The following is a 14,313-nucleotide window of genomic DNA, read 5'->3' as shown; positions in this document are numbered from 1 at the left end:
AAATGGCTGCGGGGTGAAGACTTCGGGTTTCGGAAGGCAGGAGCTGTGTAGGTCTTTCTAAAAAAAAGAAAACACACGGCCAGTTTTGTCTCCAGAAATAGATAATCTGATGTGGAGGGGAAAGCAATACAGAGCCAACTTTCAAAACCATCACGACAAGCCCATGAAATGGTCTCCAATCACAGCGCTCGTCCCGGTGTCCTTAATTCGGCACAATCAACCAGTCACAGGGGTCTGCAACCTGCGGCTCTCCAGATGTTCCTGGACTACAAATCCCATCAGCCAATTGGCCATGCTGGCAGGGGCTGATGGGATTGATAGTCCAGGAACATCTGGAGAGCCGCAGGTTGCAGACCCCTGAACCAGTGGAACTCCTTGCGACAGGTTCTTTCATTATTGTCCTCTGGCCTTAAATATGGAAGGGCAGATTTGCAGAAGGACAGATTTGCGGAAGGACAGATTTGCAGAAGGGCAGATTTGCGGAAGGACAGATTTGCGGGAGGACAGATTTGCGGAAGGACAGAGTTGCGGGAGGACAGAGTTGCGGGAGGACAGAGTTGCGGAAGGACAGAGTTGCGGGAGGACAGATTTGCGGAAGGACAGATTTGCAGGAGGACAGATTTGCGAAAGGACAGATTTGCAGGAGGACAGATTTGCAGAAGGGCAGATTTGCGGGAGGACAGATTTGCGGAAGGACAGATTTGCAGGAAGACAGATTTGCGGAAGGACAGATTTGCAGAAGGACAGATTTGCGGAAGGGCAGATTTGCGGAAGGACAGAGTTGCGGAAGGGCAGATTTGCAGGAGGACAGATTTGCAGGAGGACAGATTTGCAGGAGGACAGATTTGCGGAAGGACAGATTTGCAGGAGGACAGATTTGCGGAAGGACAGATTTGCGGAAGGACAGATTTGCAGAAGGACAGGTTTGCGGGAGGACAGGTTTGCGGGAGGACAGGTTTGCGGGAGGACAGATTTGCGGAAGGACAGATTTGCGGAAGGACAGATTTGCAGGAGGACAGGTTTGCAGGAGGACAGGTTTACGGAAGGACAGGTTTTTCTGACGACAGCGGTGATAGTGTGGGGTGATCCTGCTCTTGGTTTGTGAGCAGGCAGGGCACGGAAGCTCTGAGAGGGAACAAACTCGCTAAAGACCATGGTGATTGCTGAGTGTCCGGTGTGGATGGCAGGAAGGAGAACTGAGCAGGTTTCACCCCTGTCAGATTTGGGGAGGCTCCCTGTCTTCAATGCCGCAGTCTTTCTGCTCCAGAAGAAAAGAAGAAGAGTTGAGATTTATACCCGGCTTGTCTCAGCCATAAGGAGATTCAGAGCGGCTTATAAACTCCATAAGAACATAAGAAGGAGCCTGCTGGATCAGAGCAGAGTCCATCTAGTCCAGCTCTCTGCTACTCGCAGTGGCCCACCAGGTGCCTTTGGGAGCTCACATGCAGGATGTGAAAGCAACGGCCTTAAGAACATAAGAAGGAGCCTGCTGGATCAGACCAGAGTCCATCTAGTCCAGCACTCTGCTACTCGCAGTGGCCCACCAGGTGCCTTTGGGAGCTCACCTGCAGGATGTGAAAGCAACGGCCTTAAGAACATAAGAAGGAGCCTGCTGGATCAGACCAGAGTCCATCTAGTCCAGCACTCTGCTACTCGCAGTGGTCCACCAGGTGCCTTTGGGAGCTCACGTGCAGGAGGTGAAAGCAAGGGCCTTCTGCTGCTGCTGCTTCTCCCGAGCACCTGGTCTGCTAAGGAATTTGCAATCTCAGATCAAGGAGGATCAAGATTGGTAGCCATAGATCGACTTCTCCTCCATAAATCTGTCTTAGCCCCTTTTAAAGCTATCCAGGTTAGTGGCCATCACCACCTCCTGTGGCAGCATATTCCAAACACCAATCACACATTGCGTGCAGAAGTGTTTCCTTTTATTAGTCCTAATTCTTCCCCCCAGCATTTTCAATGGACGCCCCCTGGTTCTCCTTTCCCTTCCTCTCCCCATAACAGACACCTTGTGGGGTAGGTGGGGCTGAGAGAGTTTTGAAAGAACTATGAGTGTCCCAAGGACACCCTGCAGGCTTCATACGGAGGAGTAGGGAAAACAAACCTGGTTCTCCAGATTAGTGTAGGCTGCTCATGTGGAGAAGCGGAGAATCAAACCTGGCTTTCCAGATTAAAGTCCACCGCTCTCAACCACTGCACCACATTAGGGAGCAAATGCGACGGTTCCTTGCCATGCATGACTCCTGTCAGGCATCGTCTGCATTAAGGGTCTTGAAGTCTGCAAGCCCCAGTGGAAGGGGGGCTGTGTCTTTCACTGGCTAGAGCTGCTGTCTCATCCTCATTGCTGCAGAGACGAGATCTGTGAGCTGTGGCTGTTAGAGAGGGGGAACAAATCAATCCTCCCCGACACTCCTCAGGCGCAGAATATTCCACCTCTTCAGAAATAAAGAAGAAGAAGAAGAGTTTGGATTTCTATCCCCCCTTTCTCTCCTGTAGGAGACTCAAAAGGGCTGACAATCTCCTTGCCCTTCCCCCCTCACAACAAACACCCTGTGAGGTGGGTGGGGCTGAGAGAGCTCCGAGAAGCTGTGACTAGCCCAAGGTCACCCAGCTGGCATGTGTGGGAGTGTACAGGCTAATCTGAATTCCCCAGAGAAGCCTCCACAGCTCAGGAGGTAGAGCTGGGAATCAAACCCGGTTCCTCCAGATGAGATACACCAGCTCTTAACCTCCTACGCCACTGCTGCTCCTGTCTGCAAATTAATCCAGCGTGGAGACATGTCTGTACGACACACGTATTCAAGATCAAGGACGCTGTGTGTCGTGGCCATTTATAAAGCCATGGGAAACTTGGCTAAAGCTTAGGAGGCTTCAACAACTTTGCCTCAGTGCAACAAAACCATAAAACTGAGAGAAAGGCAGAAAGGGGCAGCAGCGGTTGACACCGTGAATAACTGTAAAGAAGAAGAGAGACGGGAGGCGCTGATTCAGGAGGAAAGGAATAGCCAGTACAGGGCGTCAAACCCGCTCCCTCCTGAAACCACAGAGTTTTCTCTCGTTCATATTAGACTCCAGAGACTTTCACGGCCGCTGGTTAAAGAGGGCTGTCGGCTGATTCATCGACTGTTTAGCTGGCTGGCTGGCTTTTCTGAGAGTATTGTGCCAGGGTGTGTTGCTCCGTGCCCTGCAAAGTGTGCTCGGGAGCAGCAGCAGCAGCAGAAGGCCCTTGCTTTTACCTCCTGCATGTGAGCTCCCAAAGGCACCTGGTGGGCCACTGCGAGTAGCAGAGAGCTGGACTAGATGGACTCTGGTCTGATCCAGCTGGCTTGTTCTTCTGTTGTTATGTTCTTATGATTCTCTTTACGCTAATCACCTGCATGTGGAATGCACCATGAGGTTCAAAGAGCACCACCTTTGTTTTCAGATGCAGCAGTGTCCCCTAACTATCATATGCCCAGGATGAGCAGCTGCTCCCATCATGCATTGCGTCTGTCTGGCCTGCTGTTGATAGATGGGAAGTCTGATGGCCAGAGCAGCAGTGGCGTAGTGGTTAAGAGCAGGTCCACTCTAACCTGGAGGAACCGGGTTTGATTCCCCGCTCTGCCGCTTGAGCCGTGGAGGCTTATCTGGAGAATTCAGATTAGAGACTGTGCACTCTTACACACGCCAGCTGGGTGACCTCGGGCTAGTCACAGTTCTTCGGAGCTCTCTCAGCCCCACTTACCTCACAGGGTGTTTGTTGTGAGGGGGGAAGGGCAAGGAGTTTGTTAGCCCCTTTGAGTCTCCTTAAAGGAGAGAAAGTGGGGATAGAAATCCAACTCTTCTTCCTCTTCTTCTTTGCCTGGCACATCTGTTAGATTAAAACGAACCTGCTCCTGCACCTTTACCTGCTTGCCGTTCGGTTTCCCGCATTTCCCCAAACAGAAGACTCTTGGCATTTTAGAAACAGATTCTGCCACGGGCTTCAGTGTGACTCAGCTGTGTTTTCATGGCGGTCATCTCTGGGGCCCTGATGTGTTATTTCTGCGGAAAAATTGTGAGAGTTAAAAGCCCAAGGGTCAGGGACAAGAGGGGTGGTTTTAAACAAGACATTGGGAAAGAGCAGTGAGAAAAAGAATAAAGTCAACACTGCAGCGGTAGATGCAAACAATGCAGCATAATTTTAATTTGCACAGCCAGGCACGTCTCTGGTCGGAAACCCTGCTGGACAGGAGCTCCACCTGGCCCCATTCACCAGGAGAGGTTTCAGCGGGCACCATGATGCCCGAGGACAGCATTTAGTTAGTGACTTCCTGCCCATACACCAGCTCTACTATGGCAAGCATCAGAACCTGCAATCTACTGCAGAATGACAACAGCAGTGGCGTAAGAGGTTAAGAGCTTGTGTATCTAATCTGGAGGAACCGGGTTTGATTCCCAGCTCTGCCGCCTGAGCTGTGGAGGCTTATCTGGGGAATTCAGATTAGCCTGTGCACTCCCACACACGCCAGCTGGGTGACCTTGGGCTAGTCACAGCTTCTCGGACCTCTCTCAGCCCCACCTACCTCACAGGGTGTTGGTTGTGAGGGGGGAAGGGTAAGGAGATTGTAAGCTCCTTTGAGTCTCCTGCAGGAGAGAAAGAGGGGATAAAAATCCAAACTCTTCTTCTCTTCTTCTTCTTACAGTGGCCAGACAATGCATTAGCCCATAACTCAGCAGTATCTGAGGGTTGTCGGGTCTTGGCTGCCTGGAAGGTATTTGCATTGATGCTCTGGGATTTTGGAGGCTGCTTCCGTGGCTCAGTGGCAGAACCACTAGATCACTGGTTCTCAACCTTCCTAATGCCGCGACCCTTTAATACAGTCCCTCACGTTGTGGTGACCCCCAACCATAAAATTGGTATATATAAAATATAAAAAGACGGGGGTGCTGTGTGGTTTCTGGGCTGTATGGCCGTGTTCTAGCAGCATTCTCTCCTGACGTTTCGCCTGCATCTGTGGCTGGCATCTTCAAAGGATCTGATGTAGGAAAGGAAAGCAAGTGGAGTATATAGGATTCCTTTCCTACTATCAGATCCTCTGAAGATGCCAGCCACAGATGCAGGCGAAACGTCAGGAGAGAATGCTGCTAGAACACGGCCACACAGCCCGGAAACCACACAGCACCCCAGTGATTCCGGCCGTGAAAGCCTTCGACAATATATAAAAAGACCGTTTTCCGATGGTCTTAGGCGACCCCTGTGAAAGGGTCGTTCGACCCCCAGGTTGAGAACTTCTGCTCTAGAGCAGGGGTCTGCAACCTGCGGCTCTCCAGATGTTCATGGACTACAAATCCCATCAGCCCCTGCCAGCATGGCCGATTGTAGGCCATGAACATCTGGAGAGCCGCAGGTTGCAGACCCCTGCTCTAGATGGCATATGGAAGGCCAGCATCTCCAGATAGGATGTAGTAGCAGGCAGTGTGAAAGGCGTCTTCCTGTAGACCCCTGGAGAACCACCGCTACTTTTCAGAGCAAGCAGTGTGGATTTTGGGAGACTTTGATTCAGAATAAAGCCCCTCTGTGAGTGCGCGGGATCACTCTGCATAGAGTCAGACCAAGATGGGGGTAAGAGTGAAGACTCCTCCTTTAAAACTTAAAATGGTTTTCTAGCGTGCCTCCCTCATTGCTGGTTGTTTTAGTGGGCATGGAGGAGTGAAGAGAACAAAAACATTTGGGTTGTGGTGGGTTTCCCGGGCTGTGTGGCCGTGGTCTGGTAGATCTTGTTCCTAACGTTTCGCCTGCTTCTGTGACTGGCATCTTCAGGAGTGTATCACAGAGAGAAGCCTGTTACACACGGTGTCCAGGAACAAGATCTACCAAATCACGGCCATACAGCCCAGAAATCCCACAACAGCCAGTTGAATCCGGCCGTGAAAGCCTTCGACAATACAAAGCCTTTTTGTTTTACTCAGTTTTTTCAGGGCGACAAGTTTAGTATTTTCATTCATTCAGATGTCTTTGTTCAGTACAAATCAACATGACCCTCAGTCTGCCCTTGGTAAATGGTGTATTTTAGGTAAAAGAGCAGCAGTGCATTCTGATCTGGAGGAACCGGGTTTGATTCCCAGCTCTGCCACTTGAGTTGTGGAGGCTTATCTGGGGAATTCAGATTAGCCTGTGCACTCCCACACACGCCAGCTGGGTGACCTTGGGCTAGTCACAGCTTCTCGGAGCTCTCTCAGCCTCACGCACCTCACAGGGTGTTTGTTGTGAGGGGGGAAGGGCAAGGAGATTGTAAGCCCCCTTGAGTCTCCTACAGGAGAGAAAGGGGGGATATAAACCCAAACTCTTCTCTTCGTCTTCTATTTTTGTGCGTACGCTTATTTTAATTACAGCCATAGAAACGTGAATGACAACAGCGTGCATGTTCTGGAAATCCAAACACCAGAACCCAAATCTGCACGTGTCTTGTTTCTCATCTTTTCAGAGCAGCCTTCGGATCTTCATGGTTGCCAGGAACAGCTTGAAAACGTGTAGCCCCTCTCCTTGGGTGTGAAAGTTATTAGCTGATATTTTAGAGGTTTTCTCCGGTCTATAATTAGTGTTCTTTTTGCAGTGCTTTAGATCTTTTCTTGGTTATTGTTTTTGTGAGATTTGAGTCTGTTCTGTGTGTAAACCGCTTTTAAAATACTTTGTTTACCTGAAAGCGAGTTGGTATTTGATGTTTCTGTGTTCCAGGAGTGCCATTAAAGGGCTGTCTTAAATTTGCATACAAATTACAGGTACAGGCTGTAGTTTAAAAAAAAAAAGAATGAGGGATCTCAGTCATGTTACAGAAAACCGTGAGTTGGCGTTGCTTCTGAGCCAAAGACCTTGAAGGTTCCTTCAACACAAGGGGGTCACTTCTGGTAGTGTTACCGCTGTTAGCCAGGTAACAATAAGTGATTTCAGCTCAGCAACTTAATGAGGCGCAGGAAGCCAACGTTCTTCAAAGCAAAAGGATTTTATTTGGAAGTGATGATCACAGCTCGATCAAGAGGATCGCGCCCTTGCAACGCAGTGCAAGAACTTTTATTCCCAAACTTCAAAGGGGCAGGGAAGTGGGAGGTGGGGGGGCAAGTCCCTCACCAAAACACCAATCAAAACAAACAACACGCAAACAGGATACATTTGCAACTTCTGAAAGAGATTACAAATCTCGCTGTCAAGCGTCTTCCCGCGAGATCTCGCAATGGTGCTGAATGGAAAGCAGATAACGTCCATTCTTAAAATTCCAGGTGGGCTCGCTGCTGCACCCCGTTGAGTCCTTTATCTGATGGTTGTTTCCTTTAGCAATGCCCTAGCACTCCTGCCCCACATTACTGCAAAAAAGAAAGGTTCAAACTGTCCAATGGTGGTCCCTGCACGTCTTCCAACGGCTGGGGATCTCTGGGTGCTGGCAACAGATTCGATCTGCAAGTCCAAAGAGGGTCTTTGTCTTTGTTAAGGAGTCGGCTGGGTGTTGGTCTAAGCTGCATTCCAGAGCCAACTTTCTTGTCCCTTAATATCAAACCTTTTCCAGCCACTGCTTTGGCCATCAGACACAAATTTCAAAAATAACGTTTCTAAAACGTCAAACGTTAGGGAAACCTTAAAGGGATAAACACATATACTTATAGGCAAAACTTTCTGAAACCTAACAAGAACAAAACCTTAAACTTAACTGGAGAACCTATTCAAACTGAAATCCTAAACAGTAAGAAAATAATAAACTCAACTCGGGGATGGGGTGGTCTATAAATTTAAATAATAAATAAATAAATAAACTCTAAAGGGGCTTTTATTACATCCTAGAATGGCATAAACAAGAGGGAAACCATATATTATTGGCACAAACATACATAAGCGTTCTCTGTGAGCCTTTTGGAGGTTTCTGAACCACACAAGTCTCCGCGTCCGGGCATGGAGCCAGTGTAGCCAGGCAACCTGACTCAGGAAAATATTTTGTTTATTTTCCTGGCGATGACAGTAGCTGAATGGGACCACGGGATCTGATCCCAGTCTAATCTGCACCACTGATGAGTGAAGCAAAACTTCGTGGCTTCAGTTCTGTCGGCTGTCCTCTTGCTTCAAAATCTCTGTTTGGAATTCTACAAAGACAGAGGCAGCAACATTTGTTGAAGTAATTTTGGTCTCTCCTGTGAAACCAGCAGCGGCTGCTTCTTTTCAAAAGAGGTTTGATCCCAAATGTTATGGGAAGCTGTGATTCATGGTCCCACCAAGCCATTTCCGCCTGGCAGGAACTCCAATAAAGACAGCCCGAGCCCTGACATTCATGGAGGTTAGAGTTGCTGCAGGACGTGGCGCATCTCAATGACGCCTTCTCTCTTTCTTTCCCACCATGAAACGCACGCAGGGAAGGGAATAACCAGAGCATTTGGCTTGTTTCTTTGCAAACAGCTCACTGTTTAATGGGGCACAAAGTGAGAGACTTCAGACTTTCCTTTTCCTTGCCTACAGATTCCTGAGGTACTGGACTAAGAGTGGGGTGTTGGATTTACAGGGTAGTGTTAAGAAGGCAGGGGGCTTCAGATGCTCGAGGATACCATGGACTACAATTCCCATCAGCCCCTGCCAGCATGGCCAAGTGGGAATTGTAATCCATGAACATCTGGAGAGCTGCAGATTGCAGACCCCTGGGGGAGGTCTGACTTCCCACTCCTCTGTGGAAATTCTCTGGGTCACCTTGGCCCAGTCTGCACTCTCAGCCTGCTATAAGGATACGATCGAGGTGAACAGGAGAACAATGTGAACACACACACAAACAGGAGCAGCAGTGGCGTAGGAGGTTAAGAGCTTGTGTATCTAATCTGGAGGAACCGGGTTTGATTCCCAGCTCTGCCACCTGAGCTGTGGAGGCTTCTCTGGGGAATTCAGATTAGCCTGTGCACTCCCACACACGCCAGCTGGGTGACCTTGGGCTAGTCACAGCTTCTCGGAGCTCTCTCAGCCCCCCACCTACCTCACAGGGTGTTTGTTGTGAGGGGGGAAGGGCAAGGAGATTGTCAGCCCCTTTGAGTCTCCTGCAGGAGAGAAAGGGGGGATATAAATCCAAACTCCTCCTCCTCCTCCTCCTCCTCCTCCTCCTCCTGTCAGGAAGAAAAGTGGGATTGTAAATTAAAACTTCATCACACACACACTCAACCAGTGGTGGGATTCAAATAATTTAACAACCGGTTCCAGTGGCGGCATTCAAATAATTTTAACAACTGGTTGTTTACAAGCACAATTTTAACACCCAGTTCTGCCGGAGTGGTGCAAACCGGCTGAATCCTACCACTGCACTCAACCCTATGTCTGTATCTTTGGGGACTGGAAACTCCTTTTTTTAAAAGAAATGAATGTTTGTATTTTAAGATGCATAATTCTGCACCCAACTCCAATGCGTAGAGTAGTTGAAGAATGCGTACACACAGCCCCGGGGAATAGTCCCTGTCTTCTCATCCCCAACGAATGCCATTATTTTGACAAGAAGAAGAAGAAGAAGAGTTTGGATTTATATCCCCCCTTTCTCTCCTGCAGGAGACTCAAAGGGGCTGACAATCTCCTTGCCCTTCCCTGCTTACAACAAACACCCTGTGAGGTGGGTGGGGCTGAGAGAGCTCCGAGAAGCTGTGACTAGCCCAAGGTCACCCAGCTGGCGAGTGTGGGAGTGCCCAGGCTAATCTGAATTCCCCAGAGAAGCCTCCACAACTCAATTCCTGCCCACGCATCCCTCTTTCCGGGTTCCTCTCCTTCTGCTGGGAGCAGGGAGCACAGCAATTCGAGTTGTACATTTAATATTTCACAAAATCAGATTTCCGCAGCACAGTGAATGAAAGGAAGAATCCCAGTGGCTCACCTGCCCCCACAAGCAAGGGCTGAAGATTTGGGCTGAGCAAAAAAGAAACCCATTTCTCCATATTTAATTGTACAAGCGGCTTATAGAATTGATTGGATGCTCAGCTTCTTATTATGGCCAGTGAATGAGGAATGTTCTTGACGATCAATCAATGATAGGATAATCACTCGTTATTCTCTTCTCTCTCTCCCCCCCCCCCACCCCACCCTTTCATTGTTACCTTCTTTATTTTGGGAGAGCAGGGTTCAGAAGTTAAAAATCTTTACAGACGCCACTTTTAAATTAAGCAGAAAATAGACATTGACATGTTTGTTAATCTCACCTGGATCATTACTGGGGCTGGCTTAGTTTGCCTTGACAACGTGAGGGCTGCAGGCCAGCCAGAATAGACGAGCGTTCGGCTTCTTTAACCACTGCAAAAAGAGAGAAGTTTGACTATTTGCCGGAGGGCGGGGTATCAGCCTGCGCTTTTCCATGAGCACGTACTGCTGGCCTCTGCAATTGATTTGCTGCTACTGTTCCTTTCCCATTTCACCACAATAAGCCACAGCAACGCGTGGCCGGGCCCCGCTAGTACTATATATACACACACGCACACACACTATACACCTGTATATACTATACATATGCACACGCACACACACACATATGTACACACACACACACACACAATTTTTCTTCCACAAGTCTTGGCATCGGGATTTAGAAAAGGGGCCAGGGGAGAGAGGTCACAATCACCTTGCCTCCACTGTATAGCTCTCCCATGTAAGGTGTAGTCTAGGGTTGGCCAACCTGTGGTACTCCAGATGTTCATCAACTGCAATTCCTCTGCGTAGCAACCCTCGACTTCCCTGATGGTCTCCCATCCAAGTCCTAACCAGCACTGACCCTGCTTTAGCTTACAAGGTTTGATACGATTGGCCCAACCTGGGCTATCCCAGTCAGGGCTGGTTGTACTAATCCAGAGGTAGCCAACCTATGGTGCTCCAGATGTTCATGGACTGAACCTATTACTTCCTGCATACCAAGCAGATAGATGCCCTACCACAGAGCTAGAATTCCTCTGTTAGTAAAACTTGCCTTAGACTAGTAGTGGCCAACCTGCGGTGCTCCAGATGTTCATGGACTACAATTCCCATCAGCCCCTGTCAGCACGGCCAACTGGCAGGGGCTGATGGGAATTGTAGTCCACGAACATCTGGAGCACCGCAGGTTGGCCATTCCTGGTTCTTTTGAAATCATCAGTGAATCAAGGAAGGATTCCCAAAGAAACAAATACAAAGTCCTCCGCATGTAGGTGTGCGGATAGGTCGTTTTGCCAGCAAAGACGCTGTCCGTGGTGCTGACTCCTCCATAGCTTTTTATTCCAATCCTTCGCTTTATTTTTGCTTCTCACGTTCACATGCAGGCTGGGATAATTCGTATTTTATTAATTACTCTTTACACTGTGCCATCTGAGTGTGTGAGAGTGGGAATAAATAGAGAGAGGGATTTGGCAGTGTATGCACCGTTGCACAGGCTATTAGCTGTGTTTTCAAAAATGGGGAAATCCAAAGAAATTGTGTTTTATTGAGTGCTCAGAAGATGTCCTGGGATTATAACTGTCAGTTTCCGGAGAGCAAAGTTCTAATCCCATACTCAGCAGAGTGAAAAGGGGTTTTTAAAAATCCTGTTTGTACAGAATGTGTAACCAGTTTGGACTTGCTTTTCCTTGTCCCTCGGATTGAGCCTTCTTTGTGCTCGAGAAGGAATTTCTCCTTGCAATACAGCTTTGCTTAGCCCAGTATAACATGGCTTGGCTCAGTTGCTTGAGCTATTAATCCCTTAACAGGCTCTGCCTGTCTGATCTGATTGATGTCATTTCTGGGTTTGAGACACCAGAGCTTTTGATTTAATTAAAAAAATTAAGATCACAAAATGGAAGTTTGCCTCATTACTAGTTATGTACAAAGAATGGATGAAGAGACCTTTTTTTTGGCTGTGTTACAATATCAGGACGTAGGGTCACTTTGGCCTTGCTTTCATGGATTACATTTCCTGAAGCTCTGCTACTACAAGGAAGTGGGACATCCATTCACTTTGAGGGTTTCCAAAAAAGGATTTCATTCCCAGAGATTAGGTTTATTATTACCTGTGACAGTTAAATGGTACCTCTGTATCTCAAAAGAAGATTCCAGACCAGGGGTCTTCAAACTATGGCCCCCCAGATGTTCATGAACTACAATTCCCATCAGCCCTGCCACTTGGCCATGCTGGCAGGGGCTGATGGGAATTGTAGTCCATGAACACCTGGAGGGCCATAGTTTGAAGACCCCTGTTCCAGATGCAGACAAGCAGCTGCGGCCGAACATCTCCACCCTGCTGTGCTTGTGACCCTTCTTAGAGGTCTCTGTTGGAAACAAGATGCTGAGATTTGCCGAGTTCCCCCTGTGTTTCAGGGCCACATGTGCCTCTGTGGCTCTTCTGGTGATGATTATTCCTTAGCCCTGTTAACTTCTTTCCTTCCGTTCATTCCCCCACTTCTCACTCTGGGATTTTGAGTTCTTGAAAGCATGGGAGATGTCTCCGCATCACCTGCCATCCATGTAGATTCAGTGTTTATGAAGCATCGGTGAATTTTTGTCAGGTTTCTGGACTTTGCCTTTAATTCTACACACAGTTTTGATTCTGTCCTGAGTCGCTTTGCTGAAGAAGAAGAAGAAGAAGAAGAAGAAGAAGAAGAAGAAGAAGAAGAAGAAGAAGAAGAAGAAGAAGAAGAAGAAGAAGAAGAAGAAGAAGAAGAAGAAGAAGAAGAAGAAGAAGAAGAAGAAGAAGAAGAAGAAGAAGAAGAAGAAGAAGAAGAGAGAAGAAAGACGAAGGAAGAAGAAGAGAGAAGAAGAAGAAGAAGAAGAAGAAGAAGAAGAAGAAGAAGAAGAAGAAGAAGAAGAAGAAGAAGAAGAAGAAGAAGAAGAAGAAGAAGAAGAAGAAGAAGAAGAAGAAGAAGAAGAAGAAGAAGAAGAAATCTTGTCCAATCTTGATCCTCCTTGATCTCAGATTGCAAATGCCTTAGCAGACTAGGTGCTCAGGAGCAGCAGCAGCAGAAGGCCATTGCTTTCACCTCCTGCCTGTGAGCTCCCAAAGGCACCTGGTGGGCCATTGCGAGTAGCAGAATGCTGGACTAGATGGACTCTGGTCTGATCCAGCAGGCTAGTTCTTACGTTCTTATGTTCTTAAGAAGAGGAGGAGGAGGAGGAGGAGTTTGGATTTCTATCCCCCCTTTCTCTCCTGCAAGGAGACTCAAAGGGGCTTACAATCTCCTTGCCCTTCCCTCCTCACAACAAACACCCTGTGAGGTGGGTGGGGCTGAGAGAGCTCCGAGACGCTGTGACTAGCCCAAGGTCACCCAGCTGGCGTGTGTGGGAGTGCACAGGCTAGCCTGAATTCCCCAGATAAGCCTCCACAACTCAAGCGGCAGAGCTGGGAATCAAACCCGGTTCCTCCAGATTAGATACACGAGCTGGTGTAGGGCGAGGATGAGGGCGTCTTGGAGGGCGTGGGGGCAGGGCTGGGCCTCTGGAATGGCTCTTTTCATCTGCACCCAAGCCAGCGTTTGTTTTTGCAGCTCCCCGGGGCCGTTGCTCGTTGCTTGTGCCGCTTTCTCTCATCTCCCGGGGGCTCTGACAGCCGTCATTTGTTTGATTTCAGGCACCCCAGAGCTCAGCCCAGCTGAGCGGAAGGAACTTGAGACCAAGCTGAGGGAACGGGAAGAATTCCTAATTCCCATTTACCATCAGGTAGCCGTGCAGTTTGCTGACTTGCACGACACGCCCGGCCGGATGCAGGAGAAGGGTGTCATTACGGTAAGTATTATGAATCCTTTCCTCTGCCACTGCTGTCAAAAGCCCCAGCGTGTGCGGACATGCATTGAATTGTAGCTGAGGCAGCCACCGCAGACTGAAATGCCAAAGGGGGTTTGGTGGGGAGGGGGCCATGTGTGTTCTAAAAATCCTACCTTTCTCATTAAAATAAAACAGGGGCCAGCTTATTAGGATCACAGGTCTGCTTTGATCCCTTCAAAGGCACCATGGGCTCTGTCTCACAGACTGTGGATTGTGCCTTCTCACCTGGCATCCTTGCTACCCCTGCCCCCTTGGGCAGGTCCTCCTGAGAGCCAGCAGGGTGTAGCGATGAAGAGTGGGGGACTCCAGTCTGGAGAACCAGGTTTGATTCCCCATTCTGAAGGCCAGCGGCATTTTTCTCCTGATGTTTTGCCTGCATCTGTGGCTGGCATCTTCAGAGGACCCTCTGAAGATGCCAGCCACGGATGCAGGCAAACGTCAGGAGAAAATGCTAATAGAACACGATCCTCTGAAGAAGAAAAGAAGAAGAGTTGGATTTCTATCCCCCCTTTCTCTCCTGTAAGGAGACTCAAAGGGGCTTACAATCTCCTTGCCCTTTCCCCCTCACAACAAACACCCTGTGAGGTAGGTGGGGC

At 48.8% G+C, this 14,313-nt stretch overlaps 1 protein-coding gene across 1 annotated transcript in view; it reads left to right on the top strand.

Annotated features, from left to right (window-relative positions):
- The window catches only part of ACACA (acetyl-CoA carboxylase alpha), a 246,860-nt gene that overhangs the window by 217,071 nt on the left and 15,476 nt on the right, over positions 1-14,313 (top strand). Inside the window, 3 exon segments of the mRNA XM_048482780.1 lie at positions 8,172-8,187; positions 12,873-12,896; positions 13,524-13,678. Coding sequence (XP_048338737.1) covers positions 8,172-8,187; positions 12,873-12,896; positions 13,524-13,678 — 195 coding nt within the window.

Source organism: Sphaerodactylus townsendi, unplaced genomic scaffold (genome assembly GCF_021028975.2).
Source record: "Sphaerodactylus townsendi isolate TG3544 unplaced genomic scaffold, MPM_Stown_v2.3 scaffold_22, whole genome shotgun sequence".
In the NCBI taxonomy this organism is placed as follows: Eukaryota; Metazoa; Chordata; class Lepidosauria; order Squamata; family Sphaerodactylidae; genus Sphaerodactylus; species Sphaerodactylus townsendi.
The sequence above is the reverse complement of the archived record's forward strand: the minus strand, read 5'-3'. Positions and strand labels throughout refer to the sequence as shown.